This window comes from Seriola lalandi, unplaced genomic scaffold (genome assembly GCF_002814215.2).
Source record: "Seriola lalandi dorsalis isolate HSWRI2012SDOR001 ecotype SW California unplaced genomic scaffold, Sedor1 jcf7180002054182, whole genome shotgun sequence".
NCBI lineage: Eukaryota > Metazoa > Chordata > Actinopteri > Carangiformes > Carangidae > Seriola > Seriola lalandi.
Genome location: NW_019524735.1, coordinates 196,286 through 217,431, shown reverse-complemented (window position 1 = coordinate 217,431; position 21,146 = coordinate 196,286). Strand labels below are relative to the sequence as shown.

General features: G+C 40.0%; 1 protein-coding gene across 1 annotated transcript in view; it reads left to right on the top strand.

The window, feature by feature from the left end:
* The window catches only part of LOC111653282 (voltage-dependent R-type calcium channel subunit alpha-1E-like), a 51,143-nt gene that overhangs the window by 15,282 nt on the left and 14,715 nt on the right, over nucleotides 1-21,146 (top strand). The window contains exons 5-23 of the mRNA XM_023403799.2: nucleotides 5,805-5,908; nucleotides 6,411-6,569; nucleotides 7,549-7,739; nucleotides 7,823-7,926; nucleotides 8,015-8,130; nucleotides 9,065-9,118; nucleotides 10,032-10,112; nucleotides 10,218-10,427; nucleotides 10,604-10,716; nucleotides 10,832-10,944; nucleotides 11,273-11,404; nucleotides 12,914-12,983; nucleotides 13,398-13,515; nucleotides 14,125-14,192; nucleotides 14,867-14,934; nucleotides 17,490-18,254; nucleotides 19,368-19,615; nucleotides 19,869-20,001; nucleotides 20,123-20,252. Coding sequence (XP_023259567.2) covers nucleotides 5,805-5,908; nucleotides 6,411-6,569; nucleotides 7,549-7,739; nucleotides 7,823-7,926; nucleotides 8,015-8,130; nucleotides 9,065-9,118; nucleotides 10,032-10,112; nucleotides 10,218-10,427; nucleotides 10,604-10,716; nucleotides 10,832-10,944; nucleotides 11,273-11,404; nucleotides 12,914-12,983; nucleotides 13,398-13,515; nucleotides 14,125-14,192; nucleotides 14,867-14,934; nucleotides 17,490-18,254; nucleotides 19,368-19,615; nucleotides 19,869-20,001; nucleotides 20,123-20,252 — 2,977 coding nt within the window. The remainder of the gene's footprint in view (nucleotides 1-5,804; nucleotides 5,909-6,410; nucleotides 6,570-7,548; nucleotides 7,740-7,822; nucleotides 7,927-8,014; nucleotides 8,131-9,064; nucleotides 9,119-10,031; nucleotides 10,113-10,217; nucleotides 10,428-10,603; nucleotides 10,717-10,831; nucleotides 10,945-11,272; nucleotides 11,405-12,913; nucleotides 12,984-13,397; nucleotides 13,516-14,124; nucleotides 14,193-14,866; nucleotides 14,935-17,489; nucleotides 18,255-19,367; nucleotides 19,616-19,868; nucleotides 20,002-20,122; nucleotides 20,253-21,146) is intronic.

Below are 21,146 nucleotides of genomic sequence, written 5' to 3'. Positions count from 1 at the left end.
TGTAACTCTTGCATAGCTAACTCAGCTAGCCAACCGACAAAGCTAACATTAGCTTGCTAAAACAGAGTATGAAGTGTTTACAGTGAAGTGTAAAACAGTTTATGGGATATAGTAAACACATCCAACCTTGTACATCATCAAAAAGGATGTTTTTTAAAATACATTTCGCAAATTAACACAACATACCTCAAATTACAAAACGTTAAGCTAACAATGTCAGGCCGAATGATCATGTTAGTATGAACAGGTATTTCCCACTCATTCAAATACCACTGAAACACACATATTTTTCCAAATGTGCCCATATATAAATCAAACAAGGTCACTGGCATTTAAGTTTAATATATTATTTGACACCATGTGAAGACTATTTTTGGAGGCTATTTGTTACATTTAGCTGCTTGCTTTTGATTGAACAGATATTTCCTATCAACTGATTAATACATTGCTAAAGTGTTTAGCTAAGACATTTCTTAAGTTTTGTGGTGCCATCTTAATTTAGTAAATCACTAGTTTGAAACTAGCTGGTAGTTACACTTAACACACAAACTGGAAGCTAGAGCAATTAATCCTGGAGGTTTGGGTTCTCAGAGCATTTGCCAGCTTTGCCCATTTCTTAATCCAACTTTGTGTGTCCGTGTGTGTTACAGTGCTACTTGTGCTTGTTACTTGCATTTATATCTACCTGTATGTGACACAGGTGCATGTTGCCCCACCAGTAAGGACAAGTCCCACTGCACATCTGTAAAATGAAAACTTTGAGTCACTTTGAAAATGCAAATTGTCAAGTGTTTCCAACCATGTTGATAACTCCCAAAACTATTTCAGAAATTAAGAGTAAAACTTCAAGATCTCTTCAACACTGTGTGTATTGTGCCTGGAGTTTTAAAGGACGGCTGCAGTGGTCTCAGCTCTAATTTTGCTCGTTTAATTGAACTGAATAAACAATAGCCCACAGTCCCAGGTGGGTTTTCTTTGGGAAAACATACACCCAGCCATTTATTCTATGACTAATAGTGAATAAATTCCTTTTTTTTGTAATCCCAATTCACCAAACCATCATTAATGTTGCTGTTATGTTTTTCCCAATTTAATTCAAAGACATTAATTTCTTGATGCATTATGTTGATGTTGATTCAGCTGCCCATTACCATATGCAGAGCTGTGTTGAAATGTGAGCAACGTGATGCTGCTGATTACTGTAGTTTTTGGTGGTGTTCTTAGTGAATGTAGGTGGAGGTGTGTGGGAGAGGCTGCATTCTGTGCATGTAATGAATTCATGCTCTCCAGAGCCAGTTTGGTACAAAACTGTGCAACAGTGCTTCACTTAAAGAGCCAACGAGGAAGAGATTAGCCTCTCACTATGAACATTAACTGGTGGCTGGATTGTTGCAGAGTTGAATCAGAAGAGTGACGTGTGTGCAGCTATCCCATGTGTTTTATTGTCCTGTTACTTTATTTATAGCTCTGCTAATGTAATGATATCAGTATTTTTACTACAAGATGTTACATTTTCCTACGTGCCATTATGAAATCTTTATTAAAGGGAAGTTTCACTCCTTTGAAACAGGGTGCTGGCATAATTCAGGATAAACAAGGACAATATAGTGACTTAAAAACGACTTAAACAACCAAAATTTTTTAAATTTAAAAGGAACTCAAAATAAATTTCAAAAGATTGAATAAAACAAAATATGAACATGTAGGTTACCTATACAGATTTAGAGACGATCTTAACTTATAAATGCAAATGACGTATAAACGAAATAAGAGTTACTAATGATAGATTATAATGGCCTTAACTCGTTGGGGTACAATTTAAAAATTTTTCACGGTGGGGGTTTAAAGTGAATAAATAATTTATATACCTAACATACATGCATAATAAACACATAACATTCATTTAAATTTTTTATTTAAATTCCATCACATGTCAATTAATGTTAACATTAATCATTAGATGAACATTACATTAATATAAAATTAACAAGTTTTGTTAAGCTGCGCACACCACTTGAATCGGGTTGTGGGTTGCCAGGTTGTTGTAACAGATGGGTTGATATTGTATTTGTGTGGATTGTGTGTTGAGCTTATGTTTCATACACAATCTGGCAACTTGGATAACGTCAGACAAACATGCAAAACATATGGATCCGTATATGATGATTATTTATAGTTGAGGGCCATGCAAATTACGAGAGAGAAACAAAAAAACTGGAGGGTGAAGGGAGATTACCTTGGAATACGGGTGTTGTGGGAATGATAAGAACTAGTTTATGTGCTATCAATTGATTTAATTTTGTCAAGTATAAATTTCCATTCAGTAAACACTTTATAACTTTGTTGTCATTTTGAACTTTTCTCTTACTCTTGTTATATTTTAAAGTCATAAAAAAGTTTAGGTCAGAATGTGTTATGCCGGGATTCCTTGTTCAGAGAGATTAAATAAAACTAGATTTGAACCCTGTGGAACCCCATATGAAGTCTTGGCCTGGCTTCTACAATAGCAACAAAAATGTTCTGTAGAAGATCTGTAAATATGATTTAAGCCAGTTGAGGGCTGGTCTTGTTCATTGCACTCAATTTTGAAGTCCATCTAAAAATATCTTGTACCAAAAAGACTATATGTAATCTATAACAATGACCATAATCTTTTCCTATCCAAAGTCAAACTATAAAAAGATTGATGGCATATTTGTTTGTTATACAGGCTGTGAAGATGAATTGGTCAAGTTTGTCAATTATTTAGCTAACTATTTTCTTAAATTCACAGTAGAAAACAACCCAAACAGAATAATAAATATTTGAAATCTTAAAAGACGAAGACAACACTATTCAGACTATCAAAAAAACAGAGATCGTGACACTGTTTTTATATGTGAAAAGCAATCATCCTCATCACCTTTAGACTAGTATTTGTGTGGGACCTAAGGTGTACAGGTGCAAATATTTTCAGCTGATTGGTGATCACATGATGTGTCCTCTATAAAGAGAAGGAGAGCTGCTGTCATACATGCACATAGGAGGACTTCATGCCAAAAAGCCTCAGTAGATTTGTCAGCCTATTGATTGTCTATAAACTTGCCTAATAGGTGCAAATTGGTGCATCCAGCATTTGAGGTAGACTGTAAAAAGACTGAAAACATGCTGGTTTGCATGAGTACTGATTGTTTCAGTGAATTTTTCTGCAGGAAAAACAGAAAGAACAAAAAGAGAATGACCTCTGTGTGTGTGAACGGATGATTCATAAGCTAGCAAAAGCAGACACAATATTTGCTTTAATTTTGAGGGAGCCTCCACTGAATTGTTGTGCACAATGTGCAGCCTTGAAGGAGCTGTGCTGTTGCCTGCCTTTGTTCAGTGTGTTTGGTTTGAAGGCTATTTCCACAGACTCCCACTCCTGTGCTCCTGCTCCGTCTCGGTGTCTCTCGCTGTGTCATCTCTTTGTCTGACACTCACTCACTCACTCACTCACTCACTCACTCAAACGAAAACCCGTTTATTGCTACTAACCGCACTTGGTAACGGTGATTGGTTGGTATCCTCATTAGTGCCACATTTGATTTGATATTACGCCACTGCTGGCTGTGCTGCTGATTGTGTGTAGGAACAACGCTCTTCACACATGCACATAATCAAAGCACAGGAATAAACCTAGACTGAGGTGTATATATTAAATGCCACAGTAATTTGAAACACTGTCATGTAATGTAAAGTAGGTATGTAAATTTGTTACATTTTTATCCATTTTCAACCTGATTATGATTCTCTCTGATGTTTTTATTTTTTGAATGCCTCGGTGCGGGCGACAACCATGGCCGGAGGCATTGTGTTTTTGGGTTGTCCGTCTGTACGTCCATCTGTACGCCCGCCCATCGCATTTTTGTGAATGCAATATCTCAGGAATGCCTTGAGGGAATTTGATAAAATTTGGTGCAAATGTTAAGTTGGATGAATTGATTCAAAGTCACCTCACAAAATATGTTTTTAGCCATAACTAATATACTAATTATGACACAATTGTCTAATAGGATGTATGAAGTGATGACATTTTATATCTAAACAGTCAATGGTCATCTTCAGTGTGACATCATAATGTTATGCAAAAACACCTCTGGCAATTATTCAACACTAACTCAGGAAGGGGAGATTGTGACCATATTTCATGAAATTTTACTGGTTGGCGGAGGCAAGGCAGTAATTCTTGGTGACGTAATTATTGGTGTGCTTATAAATACACCTATAATTATGTGCTGGAGCCTTTTTAAGTCCTTTTTAACACCACACAAACTGCAGTCTAATAACCTGTTTCATTATCATACTGGTCAAAGTATGGAAGTAAGATGGAAAACCAGCAGGGACCAAACCAGCTCAAATTTGAAAATGTTAGCTCCTTCATTGTGGACACATTTCAATCATGAAAGTGTGTAAAGTCATGTAATGTGATCCAGTTTTTAGATTTACTGTAACAGCAGCAAACAGATGCTCACTCAGTTGTCCTGCACATATTGGAGCATTCAGTATTGTTGGTAAACTTTTAGGAACAGTTTCAGAGCATGGTGTTTTGGGCTGTGAGCTTTTACCACTTGTTTTTTTTTTTTTTTTTTTCAGGTTTATCTGCATTAGCGGTAACATGGCCTCACTCATTCACTTGCTCACTCGGCCTCTCTCCCTCCCACTGCTTTCAGGAGAGATTCTGCGTGGGCTTACACTTGAGTTTCTGCCATGTGCTTTCTACCCCCTGCTCACACACACGCACGCACGCATGCACACACACACACACATACACTCACATATACCCTCCCCCACACTTCCCAACACTGTCCAAAGATTTTATGAGTTTGTATATTTGTATCTGTGTGTGTGTGTGTGAGATAGAGAGAGAGAGAGAGAGAGAGAGACAGAGAGAGGGAGATGGACAAATGTGAAAAATAATTATGATTTCTAGGATCATTTTCACAGCTCATTTAAAATATTACATAGCAACTTAGCAGTGGGTATTGATCCTCTCATCAGTGAACGCATTTGTGTTTATGGGCCACCAAATTGACTCGGCTGTTATTGAATTGAGATGAAAAATTTAGCCTAAATGGAAAATGTTCCGTTTTTATGGCAGCACTTGAATTATTTGTTGTAACATTATCTTTCCTCAGTCGAAAACTAAATAAAACCTGCTTCTCTCATTGCTACAAGAGACATTCAAATGTGATTTCTGGTGAACGTTGGTAAGAGATTTGCCTGTCGGTTGCTCCCGACGCTGTTTTTCAGTGTTTGTGTGTAGGTGGTGGGACATCAATGTGTGCGTGGGCAGATGTGCGTAGAGATGCCTGCCAGGTGTATGTGGTGTGCATTCTTAGTCTCTCACCATACAAGTCTGGTGTACTAAATAGACTGTATATATACTGTAGCTCACTGGCTGCACTGTTGCCTTTTTCCTTTAAAATGAATGACTAAACTGTCCTTGAGTTACATCCAGTTGCCTTTTACCTATTTTTGTAGTCAAATTTGTCACACACCGTGAACAAAAAACATTAATCTCAAGATAGGAAAGCGAGGCCTTGCACCAGATTTAGCTACTAATGGATGTTTTTCCTCTTTTTCATTTGTCCCTGTTGCATTTTCTCCATTTTAACCCAAAGGTCTTCTTCTTTTTCAGGCCATCACAAGTAATAGCGGTTAATGCGTCTGCCTTAAGAAACAATACTAGACAAATAATAACTGTCTAACATTCCTTCCATCAAAAATATCTCTGAATCCATTATACTATATATCCATATTCTGTGTTTGTTTGTATTGTCCATCAGGATCTTGGCCACTGCTGGTGCCCACATGAACATCCCAGTCGACCTTCGAACCCTCAGGGCTGTGCGAGTGCTGAGACCTCTCAAACTCGTCTCGGGGATCCCCAGTGAGTCAGTTACTGACCTTTTTAATACTGCACTGTCAAGGTCAAACTGGTGTATTACCGCACATAACAAGTCGTCATTCATCCTCTTATTATCAGATGTTATCCTCATCACAAATGCTTTCGTTTCAGATGGTGTGAGTCAGTAATGCTATGCCATTGTTAAAACACAAATACAAAACAAATGCAAAAACTTGTGCTCATACACAAAAATGACTATACACAGTTAACCACCTGGATCATCATCGCTTGCTCTTTTGTGTCACATATTTTTAGGCCCTTTGAACTTGAAGCCAACAATTTGAGCATTAATATTGTTTTTCCCCCAGGAAACCTTTTGAAACCTACCGATGTATTTGCCATATTCAGAAGCTGCTTGTCTGCCATAAGTGACTAAATATATTGACAAACACACTGTGACACTTTGACTGTTGTTGATGTTATTCTTACGTTATTCGGAGCTAATTCTGTAATGGGATTTCCCCCTCTTTGTGAATTCTTTCAGGCCTGCAGATTGTGCTGAAGTCTATCATGAAGGCCATGATCCCGCTGCTTCAGATCGGCCTTTTGTTGTTCTTCGCCATCCTCATGTTTGCCATCATCGGTCTGGAGTTCTACAGCGGGAAGCTTCACCACACCTGCCTGGCATCTTTCGACATCCTCGGTACGATCCACACACACCTTAACAGTCTCTTTCTGTTCTGAGGCAGAGAGGGTTGCCCATTTACCATGTATTCTTGTTATTCTATATTACTTCTTTAGTAATACATGTCTTAAAACCTGCTCTAATAAACTGGACTAATAAAAGAAGAAGTCGTTCTCACTCAAGTTTGAAGGGAGACAAATGTTGCGACACTGTTATCTATCCATCCATTATCATTCAGCGTAACCACCTTGCCATTTGTGGGCACCGTCTGTCCTCAGATCCACCTGCTTTTATCACAATACTGCTTTAGGGGAATATTATTGTCACGCTTTGTTTTTGGATTAGGTGTGATTGACTATGACTGATTTGCCAACAGGTATACCACATGTGTGGCTTATGCATTGTTCTCAGACAGAGGGTGTTAACATCTTTGTCTGAGAAACTGAGGCTTTCATAGCTTACGGCAGCAGCGAGCTCAGAGGTATTATTAAAGCTGTTGCCGGCTGATTTAGCTACTGCTTAATTAGTCAACAGCTACTCTGTAATCACACGCCACACAATAGCATTTACTGTCATCGCCCAGCACAACTGAAAGATGTACTGAGATATAAAACCTGAATAGGTTGACAGCATTTCAAGCAGGAAGAATGATTTCATCCATCCCTGAATCCTCTAATGGTCCCCCAAAATTCAAAGTTTAAAATTCCCCTCCAGACACATCTGCTATCGTCTCTTCACAAAAAACGCTCTACTTTGTTCAGATTGAAAACATCACAATCTCTGAATATGCATATATTATTTGTTCCAAAAGTTGAACTGGACCACGTTTGGTTTACCAACTAGTTATGGAACAAATCATGCTCTTATGTCATTTTTCTTAAATTTAGATTTAAGGTGAGTTGGAGAAACTTGAGCAGATGAATATGAAACCCTGCCCATACAACATCATCATCATCAACAACAGACCAAAAAAATTACTACAGCTTCTTTTTTGTAGACAATGAAACTGTTGACTCGTCCGAGTTGGCGTTTGCATGTGGAGTGAGGAAGTGTCCAGAGAAGTACGACTGCAACGACACCTGGATCGGGCCCAATGACGGCATCACGCAGTTCGACAACATCCTGTTTGCTGTGCTCACCGTCTTCCAGTGTATTACCATGGAGGGATGGACGGCCGTTCTTTATAATGTGAGCTCCAGTGTTCAGTCAACAAATGAAACATAAAATTGATCACTATTATGAATGAATAAATGAATGTTTGTGGATTTCAGACCAACGACGCTTTGGGTACCACATGGAACTGGATGTACTTCATTCCTCTCATCATCATTGGGTCATTCTTTGTTCTGAACCTGGTGTTGGGAGTCTTGTCTGGGTGAGTGAGACTCTTCCTATGCTTATAATACTGGTATTTCTGTCTGTACTATGGATTATGAGAGCTATTTTCATGCCTCTGTCTTTAGAGAATTTGCCAAGGAGAGGGAGAGGGTGGAGAACCGGCGCGCCTTCATGAAGCTGCGCCGCCAGCAGCAGGTGGAAAGAGAACTGAACGGCTACCGAGCCTGGATAGACAGGGCAGGTACTGGGCAGCAGAATAACTTCATATCAGTCGACGTTTTTCTTGTTATTTAGCAACATGAAGGTAATCAGCTATATAGAGACATGCAGTGAGTGAGTGAGCAGGCAGGATTTAGTCTTGCTCAATGATATTTGGATCAGAAATGCAGCTCTTCATGGACGCAAAATGACTGTTGAGTGAATGTGTGAGCTTAGAGTTGCTCTAATCCCATTCTGGGTAAGTGGTTTCAGCCTTGTTTTGGACCCCACTGTTTATGTAAAAAAAAAAAAAAAAAGAAAGTGCAAAAGAAAGTTAGATGAGAAGATCGATACCACTCTCATAATGTATCTATTCATCAAATATAAAGATGCACAGGTACTAAATGATCATACAAAGATATACCAGCTGGTTTAGTCTTTTTTTTTTTTTTGCTCTGCTACAGACTTTGTTAGAGATTTGGATCTACAGTACAGTATCTCAGTTAGGTTGCGCACACACACACGCGCACACAGTGCTGTAATGGCAATCTACATCGCTAGTCTCCCACGCAAGTAGAGGGTGAGAAAAAGGTGATACTGACTCACTGACTTAAATTTGTGTGCATGTATATCTGCACACGGGCATTTCTGTGTGTTTGTGTGTTTACATGCATGTGTGTGTGTATGTGAGAGAGAGCTGCTGTGCATATTTATGCGTGCATGTATGTGGGAGAGTGTGGGAAGGGAGAGAGAGAGAGAGAACGATTACAAGAGTGTAAGAGAGAATGAGAGCTCTTTCTCTGAAGAAGGTCATTCTGGCCTCTCAAAGCAACGTTTACATCACTTTGGCCTCAGTTCCTGTAACTGCTTGCAGACATCCTAAATAATTCAGCCCTGTATATTTCAATGTCTGATGATTTAAGTTGTGCTTTGATGAAATAAGTATGTGTATAACCTCCAGTTTTATTGCATTACAGAGGAGGTAATGCTCGCTGAGGAGAATAAAAATTCAGGGAGATCGCCGTTAGATGGTGAGTGTACACACTTTAGATTTGTAATCACACCTACACCTAACACCTGTATCTAATACAGCTATTTTTAACTGTATCTAAAATAACTTTTAGAGGTTATAAAACAGAAAATACTTGTGTTTGACTGGTGCCGACATTTTAAATATGCACCAGTTCTAGTCAACATTTCAAGCACAGTATAGACAAAAATGGAGATTCTGTATATAACCTGTGAGTGTTTACTGTTTGACAGTGACACTCCCACATGCACAACTACATTACACACACTTTGATGTTGTACATACTGCATGTGTATATATGTACAAGTTAGCCAGTTACTTGAACAGAGCCTGGGAGATGAGGACAAATGTTCTTTAGAGTTGCAGAGTTTCTTTTCTTTCTCCTGCTACTTGGTGCACAATTATTTTCACCTGAAATTAAATAGATGTGTATATAATGTCATGACCGCATGTTTTTCTTTAGACTTCTTGTATGTGTTATCTTAACCTGTCTGGTTAATTTTGTTTGTCTGATTTATACCAGTGTCTTGTAATCATTGGATTGTGATTCACAATGTGAATAAACTGAATATAGTTCCCCTACAAATGGTTTATAACACATGAAAAGGTTGTTATAAGGGCATTTTAAGTGTTTATAAATGTTCAGTATTTGTATTTGTATTGTATTGTATCTATGAAGATTACAATGTTATTATAGTGTGCTATTAAATCATTTATTAAATAATTATATTATTATTATTATATACTGCTTATGAACACTAAATACTGTTGCCAGTGGCTTGGCCAAATAACCATCAGTGACAGTTTTAAGTCCTCTAAGGCAGCAGTTATCAGTTTATTTGTTGTTTTCATTTCCATTTCTAATTTATCAAACTTCAGTAATTCACAGAGTTGGTGACCTTGATCATTTTTAGTGCTAAAGAGAGCGAGTAAGAAGACCGGAGCGCGGAGAGGAGCACCAGGGGACGAGAAGTACACAGACATGTCTACTGCCAGTGAGTGAAGAACAACTAACTTTACATACTGTATATTTCACACTGGCTTTACCATCTCCTTAACCTCCTGCTGTCCCTATGTTTGAACTTGTCTTATCTTTTCAGGCATGTCGCGATCGAGGATGAACTTCCGCAGTGGACGCCGTGGCCCCGCCGCCTACCTGCGCCGTAAAGAGCGCATGTTACGCATCTCCATCCGCCGCATGGTGAAGACAGACACTTTCTACCTGATGGTTCTCAGTCTGGTGGCTCTGAACACTGTCTGTGTGGCCATCGTCCACCACAACCAGCCCGACTGGCTGACCATCTTCCTCTGTGGGTTTCCCTTTTGAATGGTTGTGCTGTTTTTTTTGTTTTTTTTCCTTCTTCTGTGGTTTACTAATACTACTAAAAAAAAAAACATTCAGGTCATGTCTGATAAATGCATTGTTTGTTTTTTTTGGCGCATCACTGCCTTTGACTTAATTGCTTTTTTGTTTTATCATCTCCAGACTATGCAGAGTTTGTTTTCCTGGGGCTGTTTTTGGCTGAGATGTTTTTGAAAATGTATGGTCTGGGTTTCCGGCTCTATTTCCATTCATCTTTCAACTGCTTCGACTGTGGGGTGAGGTCCTTCCTCTCTTATTCTGAAAGGTTTCCAGGTTTTGTAAAACTCCTAGAGGCTTGAATTTTAGGTGTAACATAATTTTTTTGTTGCATGTGTCTGACTTGTCTTGCAGGTCATTGTCGGCAGCATCTTTGAGGTGGTTTGGGGCTTCTTCAGGCCTGGCATGTCATTTGGGATCAGCGTACTGAGGGCGCTGAGGCTTCTGAGAATTTTTAAGATCACCAAGTAAGTGAGACAACGATATTTCAAATAAAGTAGGCCTGAGTTGGTGGCGCCTCGGTGGCTCACAAGGTAGCGCACGTACTACATAGGCTTAGTATTAACCACAGCAGCCATGGGTTTGAATCCAACCCACGGACCTCTGCTGCATGTCATCCCCTCTCTCTCTCCCTGACTTTCCTGTCTATCTCTCACTGCACTATTAGAATAAAGGCAAAAATGCCCCAAAAATAAGGACTTTAAAACTTGCCTGAGTTGAACTATATTAGTATGTATGTTTTTTACAAATCTCTGGTGAAAAAGACACAAAAAGCGTGTGATTTCTTTCTGTCAGGTACTGGGCCTCTCTCAGGAACCTGGTTGTGTCCCTCATGAGCTCCATGAAGTCCATCATCAGCCTGCTGTTTCTTCTCTTCCTCTTCATTGTCGTGTTTGCTCTGCTGGGGATGCAGCTTTTCGGAGGAAGGTAAGTAAAGCCTTCAGAATGTCAAAATGAGGGCAAACCTCTGTTATAACAACAACAACAAAAACAAAAAACAACGGCAATACATTTTATTAATATAACACCTTTCAAAAACTAAGTTATAAAAGTGCTTTATAATAGAATTTACAATAAAAACTAAATAATCAGAACTAGAGATGTAGAAAAAATAAAATGATTTAGATATTTACAACAGATAACATCATTTAAGAAAAAGTGAGTTTTAAGAAGAGATTTAAAGGAGGACACTGAGTTTACCTGCCTAAGATCTCCTGGCAGGGAGTTCTACAGCTGAGGGGCCCAGACAGCAGAAACACCTTTGGATTTAGGAACGATTAATAGATCATTGCCAGAGCATCTCAAGCAGCGATGAGGCTCATAGAGACTTAGCAGATCGCAGATGTAGGCAGGACCCAGACCATTCAAAGCTTTAAAAAGAAGCAGTAAAATCTTAAGATCGATTCTAAAGCTCACAGGAAGCCAGTGAAGGGCAGCAAGGATTTGTGTCATGCAGTTGTTTCTCTTGCATGTAAACAGCCCTGGCAGCAGCGTTTTGTATCAACTACAGTCTTTGGATGTTTCGACTGCTGGTACCAGAATAAAGTGCATTGCTATAGTCGACTCTGGAAGAGATAAAAGCATGTCTGACCTTTTCCAAGTCAGTAGAGGAAAGAAATGACCAGATCTGGCTTAGCCGTCTCAGTTGGGCAAAACTGCACCACTTTAGCCACTTGAGCATCAAAGGACAATTCTCAACCAAAAATAACACCTAGGTCGTGGTCCTCTCTTTGAACGTTGTTGGGTAAGTCACCCAGACTAGAAGAGAGATTTTTAATGCTGTGAGTGCTGGGGCCACAGGGAGTGATTATAATTACCTCTGATTTGGAGTCAGTCAGCTGCAGGAAGTTTTTGGACATCCAATTTTTTATTTCAGCGAAGCAGGACATAATACACGATGCATCCGTGGTACCAGGCTTTACTGGGATATATAATTGGGTGTCAACCGCTTAGCAATGGAAAGCAATGTCATGGCTATGCAAGATTTGCCTCAGGGGTAGCATGTATATGGTAATTAATAGTGGACCCAAAATAGACCCTTGAGGGACCCCACAAAGTAGAGAAGGACCTGTTCAACAGATAAGAGATCAGCCAATTCAGAGTCACCGATGTCAACATAGTTCTGCAGATGGCTGATTAAGACATCATGATCCACTGTATCAAAGGCTGAGCCGAGGTCAAGGAGAGTAATATTCCTGATTTGTACAGCTGATTTGCATACTATATTTTAACCTACAACTGATCATGCCACAGTTTTGAAACGGTATCTACACCCTGCAAACTGAGCAGCAGTTTCTTCAATGGCTCCTTTGATAAGACGGAGAGGAAATGAGATGTCCGGATGAAAATAGCTCTGCATCCTCCTCCTCCTCTCCTTCCTCCTCCTATTCTTCCTTGGTCATATCTGACCCCGCTTTCTATCTGCCTCCCCTCTAGGTTCATCTTTGAAGATTACACTCCCACAAACTTTGACACGTTTCCAGCTGCCATCATGACAGTGTTTCAGGTTTGGCTCCCACAGATCCCCTCATTCTGCCTGCTCTCCATGACACATTGCACCCTGGGATATTTCTCACCCCAGGCGCAGATTAAACAACTCTGCTCACTCGCTCTCCACCCCCTGCCTCCGCTATCATCCCACACATCCATGCACACATATGCGCACATGAATATCAGACAAGTGAAACGTGAACGAATCCAAATCAGATCTGCTACAAAACCAACTGCACTGTGAAAGAGTGTTTTGATCAGCACACACAGTAATTACTTATCTTGCTGCCATTTTTAATAACATATCTTTAACTGCTTTGTAGATGGGGAATAGTTCTCTGGTTTGGTGTATTTTTAAACCAGTGTTCTTTTGGATCCAATTTGAGCAATGTAATTATTTATGCTTAATATTCTGTGCATTTTCCTACAGATTCTGACTGGCGAGGACTGGAACGAGGTGATGTACAATGGGATTCGCTCACAGGGAGGCGTGCAGTATGGCATGTGGTCATCCATCTACTTCATTGTGCTCACACTGTTTGGAAACTGTATCCTTGTTGAGTCCTCAAAAGTGGTCAAAGAGCTCTGATATGGCATCTACACCTGTACAGAATATACATGTATAAATCTGTCTCTACATTACACAGTGCAACATACGTTTATTTACATAAAAATGCAATTTACCCTAGTCAAATAATCATTGATCTTCCACTGAAATGAATGACATAAGGTCTTACTCGTCTCAATCTTCTTGTGTTGCATTTTTCTAAAAGTGATTCACTTACTCAAATGCTGTGTTTAAACTTTATCTGTATTGCTTTGGATAGAAGACAAAAACATCAGCATAGACATTTGTTTGGGACTAAGGTGCAAAACATTAAACAAAGCACTACATACATGAAGAATTAATCATGGTACTGCATACTAACATTTATGTGACACGTCCCTGAGTCCCGCATTCCCTCAGATGTAATAAGTGCAACTTGGTAAATACTTTGCTTGCATCTGTAAGCCTCTTAATGGCTATTTCTTCTCTAAATTTCCACAATGTCTATGTACAGTATATCAATATGCTGTCATGTAAGAGATACAGGGGTAAAATCTAGATGTGTTCCTACAGTGTGGTTTGTGTGTGTTCTTAACTGCCTTCATGACAGACACGCTGCTGAATGTCTTCTTGGCCATCGCTGTGGATAATCTGGCAAATGCACAGGAACTGACAAAGGTTTGCACCGTTTTTTATTTTCTGTTTGGGAGTTTACGGGTAAAATAATTGATTTTCTTGTAGTGTATGTAGGCATTAAAGTGTGTTGTGTGTTCTGGAGTGAAGGGCGCTATGTGGAGTTTTCTTATGGGCAAAGTTTCTGTCTACATTCAGTATTACTCACCAAAACACACTTTTTGTACTCTTAAGGTCTAACAAAAGGTCTTGGTGCTTTGCCACCACCTGACGATCAAGACAAAGACCCAGTTGTAAAAACATTGCTCCATAGTCCTACTCAGAAACTCCACAGGGTGCCTATTAGTATTCTTTAAAATGTGAACTCCAGTTATTTAGTATTACACTTCCACAAAGTTGTGGGGCTTGTGAAAATCAGATTTTCTTTAAAAACTGTCAAAATTGAAGCAGAGGCAGAGGAATTATCCTGACTTAAACCCCTATCACAAGTCATACTACCACACTACATATTCCACAGTGCAACTTGATAGAATTTTTCATTGGCCCTACCTTTCTGATAAAGGCTCACATCCTTCAAATTGTCACCATCATCATTTTATTTGACTTCAAAAAAAGATCCACAGAAGCCTACAGTACTCTTCATGTCAAGTAAACTGAACTTCATGTGTAAAATTAGTGGATTTCCTTTTAACATTATATATTCTTTTTGTCTTTCTCAGGATGAAGAAGAGGAAGAGGAGTTCTTCAACCAGAGATATGCCAGAGGCAGGGATGGCTTGATCTCTGAGTAAGTTATTGGTTTACAGAACCATCATTTTAAAATGAGACACTCAGAGTGTTCACAGCCCTTAAGTAAATCTTCATGTTCAAGTGTGGAGGTGTGAGTCAGATCAGCTCTCCTCTTGACCAAACGGAAAATTTGAATTGGACTGAAAAATTGTCACGATTCTTTTTTTTTTTTTTTTGTGGCAGATGCATCCAGTGTAATCTAAACTAAGATTTACTTAAGATGTGGATGCTGTGAGAAAACTGGCGGTGGAGCTACTTCTGTTATTGGAGAGATGTTCTATGAAATCAATATAGAGCTTAGCCAATAAGAACAATTGATTATGGACTCTCTTAGAACCAGTTGTTGGTGTAACAGGCAAATGTTTAAAACAGTATGTTCCTCAGTTCCTTCAGCTGCATGGTGAATGTGAAGAAACAAAGAAAGGCATGTGTAAGGCACTGATGACACAATAATGAATGTGGATTGAATGTGCTTGATTGAAAAGCATGACCCCTTACAGATTGCTTCAGCAGCTTTACTGAGACGCCTCCTGTAACTGTCTTGGCCTGTGATTGGTTGTTAATGAATTTCCTGCTCCTCTCAGTGACCTGGTGGCCTTCCCGCAGGTCTAATGATCCAGTAAGTCGGGAGGAGGAGGATGGCAGGAGGCGTTTTTCAGAGGTTATTGGGAACAGTGGGGAGTCTCAGTGTGTCACTCTGCTGGGAGGAGGCACACTTTGGAGTGTGTCAGATTTTTGTATACTACTTAGTATGACTCGTCTGATTAGCATCACCACTGGAGCTATTGGAGTGGGGGAAAAGTACCACATGACATATTACTTACCCAGAGTGACTGACCTGGCCTGTTCAAGGAATGTACTCATTAGTTTGCATGTTTTGCACCTTTAATTATAAACTGAGTGAGATCAGTGAATGTGTTGTTGCTGCTCCCCAGGTGGCCCTTTATTTATATGAAAAACAACTTGCAGAAACTTGCTTGTAATTCATCACATTTTTCCTTTTAAAAGCTTATAAGTTTGACAAGGTTTTGTTAAACTTGTCTACAGTGATTGTTTACAAAAGGCCTTGGAGCAGTGGTTAAAATGCATATCACACTTGGGACATTTGTCACATGTGACACCCCCTCGCTCTCCCAGCACTGTTTTCCTACTGTCACCTCCATATTGTTGGTGCAGTCACAGGCTAAATAGTTGGAAAATCTAAATTGTAAGACAAACTATAACTACTATGATAATTATAATGTAATAATTAAACAGATCATAAGTTAAAAACATTATGTTTTTTGCACCAATTGCTCAAGTTTTGGATATTTGAGGTTTATTCATGAACACCTCAATAAACCAACAAGAAAGTGTTTTTTAAAGCAATTTCTGCTCTCACCTGCAAAATCAAGTGATAAAATCATTTCCACAAGACAGATGACTGATGAATTTCCTGTTTCAAGCCGTTTTAAGTCTCTGCAAGTTGATTTTTATGCAATAATCAAAGCGATCCATTAGCCGCCTGCAGGGAGGAAAAAGCAAAAACTTATGATGTTGTTACCAGTGATATAATGATTGGAAAAATCCCTGATAGTGGGTCATTCAAACTCCCTAACATCTCATAGATGCTGTTTACAGTACAGTCAAACAGGTAACTGTGTAGACTGTTTACTCTCTACTTTGACTCTCTAGTTGTGACACTGAATGTATCATTTGTCTGTTACATATTTGAATGTTAGTCTTGTATGTCTTGCAGCTATCAAGATGCTGATATTAATGTGCATTACAGTGTTTTGCTGGTCCCATCATGTTGTCTTGTTTTATGCCTGTTATGTGACACTGACCAAAATGTTGTGTTCAAGGACACTGCGTAACAACAAACAAGAAATATCTATTATTTTATGGCCATGATATTGAGTGCTCCTTAAATCTCATTTCTACAAGATAAAGTACTGATTTCAGACAATTTGAAATCTGTATTTTGCCTCCTTTCTATACATTTTGTTCTGTGTCACAACAAATGTTCAGTGTATGTTGTTAAACACTAATGTCTTGTTTTCAAATAATCACTCATTGATTACATGGACAACAAAAGAATCTGAACACCAGTAAGTATGAATGTATGCATCCCTGTCACGCAGATTTGTCTCTTGAGTTTTCCTACTCAATTATTCCGATTATTTTCTAGATTTTACACTATGTTTCTACTTTAATCCTGCACCTTCCCTTTTTTGTTCTTGTGGGTTTTGTTTTTATCTTTTCCTTTTTAATCTGTCCTTACCTCTCAGGTATTTTAATTTTTTGAGTTTTTGGATGTATTTGTACTTTTCAGCTTGAAGCATTTTGCTCATTTTTCCATGGGAATTTTTTTTGTGTTACTAAGCAAGTAACATTATAAATTCACAGAAAAGATTTGGCCTTTTCTTGCAGCTTTTATTTAATTTGTTTGAATATTCTTTGATATACCTGGTATGCTAAATGAACTCTAGTCTTGATGTTTCTTGTCAACAATTCCTGAGCTGTGGGCCTGTTGCTGCGTCATAGTGATGTGTAGTATGTTGTGCTCCTTAGTGGGAGAAGAAGACCCTACCTATACAGGAAACGTGCGATCCACCGAGGTCGTCCAAACTTCCCAGAGGACCCAGAGGGTGCGACAGCTGCCGCAGACGAGCAGCCTCTCAATGGCTCCAACGCCTTCACCAACCGCCGCGAGAGGAGGAGAAAAGTCAACATGTCAGTGTGGGAGCAGAGAGCCAACCAGCTACGCAAACGTCGCCAGATGGCGAGCAGAGAGGAGCTGTTTAGCAGCCCTACGGAAGACACCATGGAAACTCCCACTATCGCCCACCACACCTCCACCCTTTCCCCAGAGGCCAGTCCAGCTCACCTGCCCGAGTCTCCCATGTCGGTTGGGATGCCCCTCCCCGAGCCCCCGATGTCCGTCTCCATCCCCATCCCTGAGCCTCCGGCGGCCGAGCCTCTGGTAAACCTGAGTGAGGATAAAACAGGAGGAGCTAACCACCGGACTACAGGTGGGGGCAGGCACAGGATTGCCCGCAAGTTCAGGCCTACTCAGGGGCCGGACGAAGGGGCCCGGCACAGACGTCACCGGCACCGCGATGCTCGCACTGAGGCCAAGAGTCTGGACTGTGCCCAGGCACCACATGAGGTGCCAATAGTGAGACGGTCACTGAGCCAGGAGAGGAAGATACTGGATGAGAGGGAAGAGAAGGATGAAAGAGAGGAGAAAGGAGAGGTAGAAGGAGGATCAGTCCAAGATGACTCTGGAACCTGTATCGTCAACCCATATGCAGAAGTTGGAGAAGACTGTAGAAGGTAAGGCTCGTGTATTTATCTGTGAAGAGCCTTTAAACGGTGTAACACTCATGGACTATTTGTATCATCGTATAGGTATCAAATAAAACTCAATTTGATCTGAAATGTATACTGGACATTTTCCCTGTGTGAGAGAGAGAGAGAGAGAGACACTTAACACCTTGTAATCTCTCTCTATTTTTGTTTGTTCACATTTCTTCCATCTCAAACAATACTCACATGTCCTCCACACATGCTCTCCAAACTGGCTGTGAAGAGATCCTTTCCAAACATGTCCTTAGGGGGCAAAATCCACATTCCCACTGTATAACATTACTAATAATAGTAATAATTGAATTTACACATTTCTGACAATTTCAACAAAAACATAAAAACTTTGTAAATTTAGTAATTTGTAGCTAAGCTGTCATCTTGAATTTCAACAGATTGTACAGGTGTACCTAATAAAGTGAATGTAGCACAAGGAGGAATTTTTGTACTAAAAAGAAAGAATTTGAAAGATACCCTTTTGTTTGGTCTAGCTCAGACTGTTTGTTTGGCTTGTATTAGCTTGTGCGCACTTGCACAGAATGAGGACCGGTATGGACAAGAGAAGCAACTACAGCAACCGATAAAATCTTGACATGTAGACATGGGCATGTGAATATTGTTTTAAAACAGACTGTGTGAAACTATCCTTTTAAAACAAAAAAACAAGACTAAGCGTCTACAGGCGTGCTAGACACAGCCACAATGAGATGCAAAATTACTACAGAGAGACGCAAAACAACCATAAAGAGGCGCAAAACCACCATGAACAGATGCACAACAACCACAAAGAGACACAAAACAACCAAACAGACCAGTTTTGTGTCTCTTTCAGTCTGCTCCTATGCATTTTGCTAATTAGCACTAAACCTAAAGTACAGCTGAGGCTGATGGGAATGTAATTAGTTTTGCAGGTACTTGGTCTTGGTCATGCATTCAGAAATTTTGATCTTACGATGGCGCTAAAAAAGGCAGTTCAGTTCAACACAGTGTAGTGGATCTTTTCTACAGCACTTTGTACAGGAAAAATGTTCATGTCATAACACATGAGTTCAGTGTTCAGTGATATGTTCTTTCCCATTTCAGAGCCGACATTCCTGATCCTCCGCAATGTGAGCAGCTACTTGACGGTACCTGGTCAGAGCAAGGTGAAGGCGGGCACACAGACCAAAATATCCCAGTGGAGCCCGCTTTGGAGGCCACAGAGTACACTGTGAGCGCCATGGAAGCCGAGAACTGCCCGGTCGCCATCAAACGTGACAAGTCCAACCTGGAGGGAAGCGTGGCCATCGAAATGTCTGCACAACCGCTGCTGGAGCTCACACCCATGACAGGTAGCTCTGTGATAACTTCACACTGCAGTCACACTCCTTTATTGCGGATCATCAAGTGGGATTTAGTGTCAGTATCGCTCTGTATCCCAGTGTGTAGGTGTTTTTGACACCCGAGTGCCACACTTGCCCTTGTCTTTTTTTGATGAATCCATTGTGCTGGTGACTCACATTATTCTCTGTCATAGCAGTCATAGCAGTACAGCTAAAACTGCTTTTTTCCCCCTCCCCTTTTGCACTTCTGTTTGGTTTTTAGTGAACAGTAAAGAGTTGGAGGCGTACCAGTCCGAGCTGAGAGAGGGAGACGAGGACACGGAGGAGGAGGAACCTCCGATTCCTCCCAAACCTGTAGCTCCAGACAGCATGTTCATCTTCAAGGCGTCCAACCCGTAAGCCACCAAATCACAGATTCTCAAACACACTGGAGTGCTTTTTGCTCTTTTTAGTGCCTTTTTGTTTGTGCTCATTCATCAAGCAACAATTAATATCCTCCCCTCCACTGATCCACAGTATCAGAAGGATCTGCCACTATGTCGTCACTCTGCGCTACTTTGAGATGACCATCCTCCTTGTGATCGTGGCGAGCAGCATTGCACTGGCTGCTGAGGACCCCGTGTGCACCAGCTCAGACAGAAACAAGGTGAGATCCGAATGCAGCTTCTTCTTCTTAAGTGTTTGTGGTTTTGCTCATGATCAGATTATAGGATAAAAGATGCAGCGGTGCATTGTAACTGAATAAAACTGATGAGGAGTGGGAGAACAGTGCACACTTAGGGACAGTGTCTCCTTTGAAGACATGCATAGTGTTACACTCATTTGTAAATGTAAAAAGTATCAAAAGCAGTTGTGCAAAAAAAAAACAAAAAAACTTGAAAGTAGAGTTAAAACCCTGCATATTTTATCACCTACGCACACCTGAGCAAGGATGCAGTGAATGGCTGAAGTGTAAGAGCTTTAGTATATTTTTGAAAATGACGATCCGACATTCACACACATTTGATTGGCCACACCAACAACAATGCGTTCACTGTTGTTGCAGCGCAGCAGAGGTCAAGCAACCTGCTAATATCATCTACTGAATTTGATGTATACTTGATCTTTTATAGACATTTATCCTCAAGGAAAGAAACATTTGAATCAGACTTTAAAAAAAACACCAATTTACTCATTGTAAAAAAACACTGATGAGGTTTTAGCTCAATGCATGCTCTTTAAGGTTTGATCTCAAGTTGACATAACACTGTGTCAGCAACAATGTGTCATGACACATTGGGTTTCACGCACATACAAGGTGAGAATCAGCAGTTTAGACTGGGAAATAGCTGTGCAGTTTGTTTTTCACAACTCCGTATCACCGAAAGTGTCAAGAGTAACTAAATAAGCACACTAGTAAAATCTACACTTTATTTTCCAAACATATGAGACAAAGATAAAGAAAGTTACATTATTTATTTGCCATTCTTTGGACGGCTTTTTTTCTACTTACTCCAAGTGACTCACACAGTAACGTATCCTAGCAGATTTCATATATAAA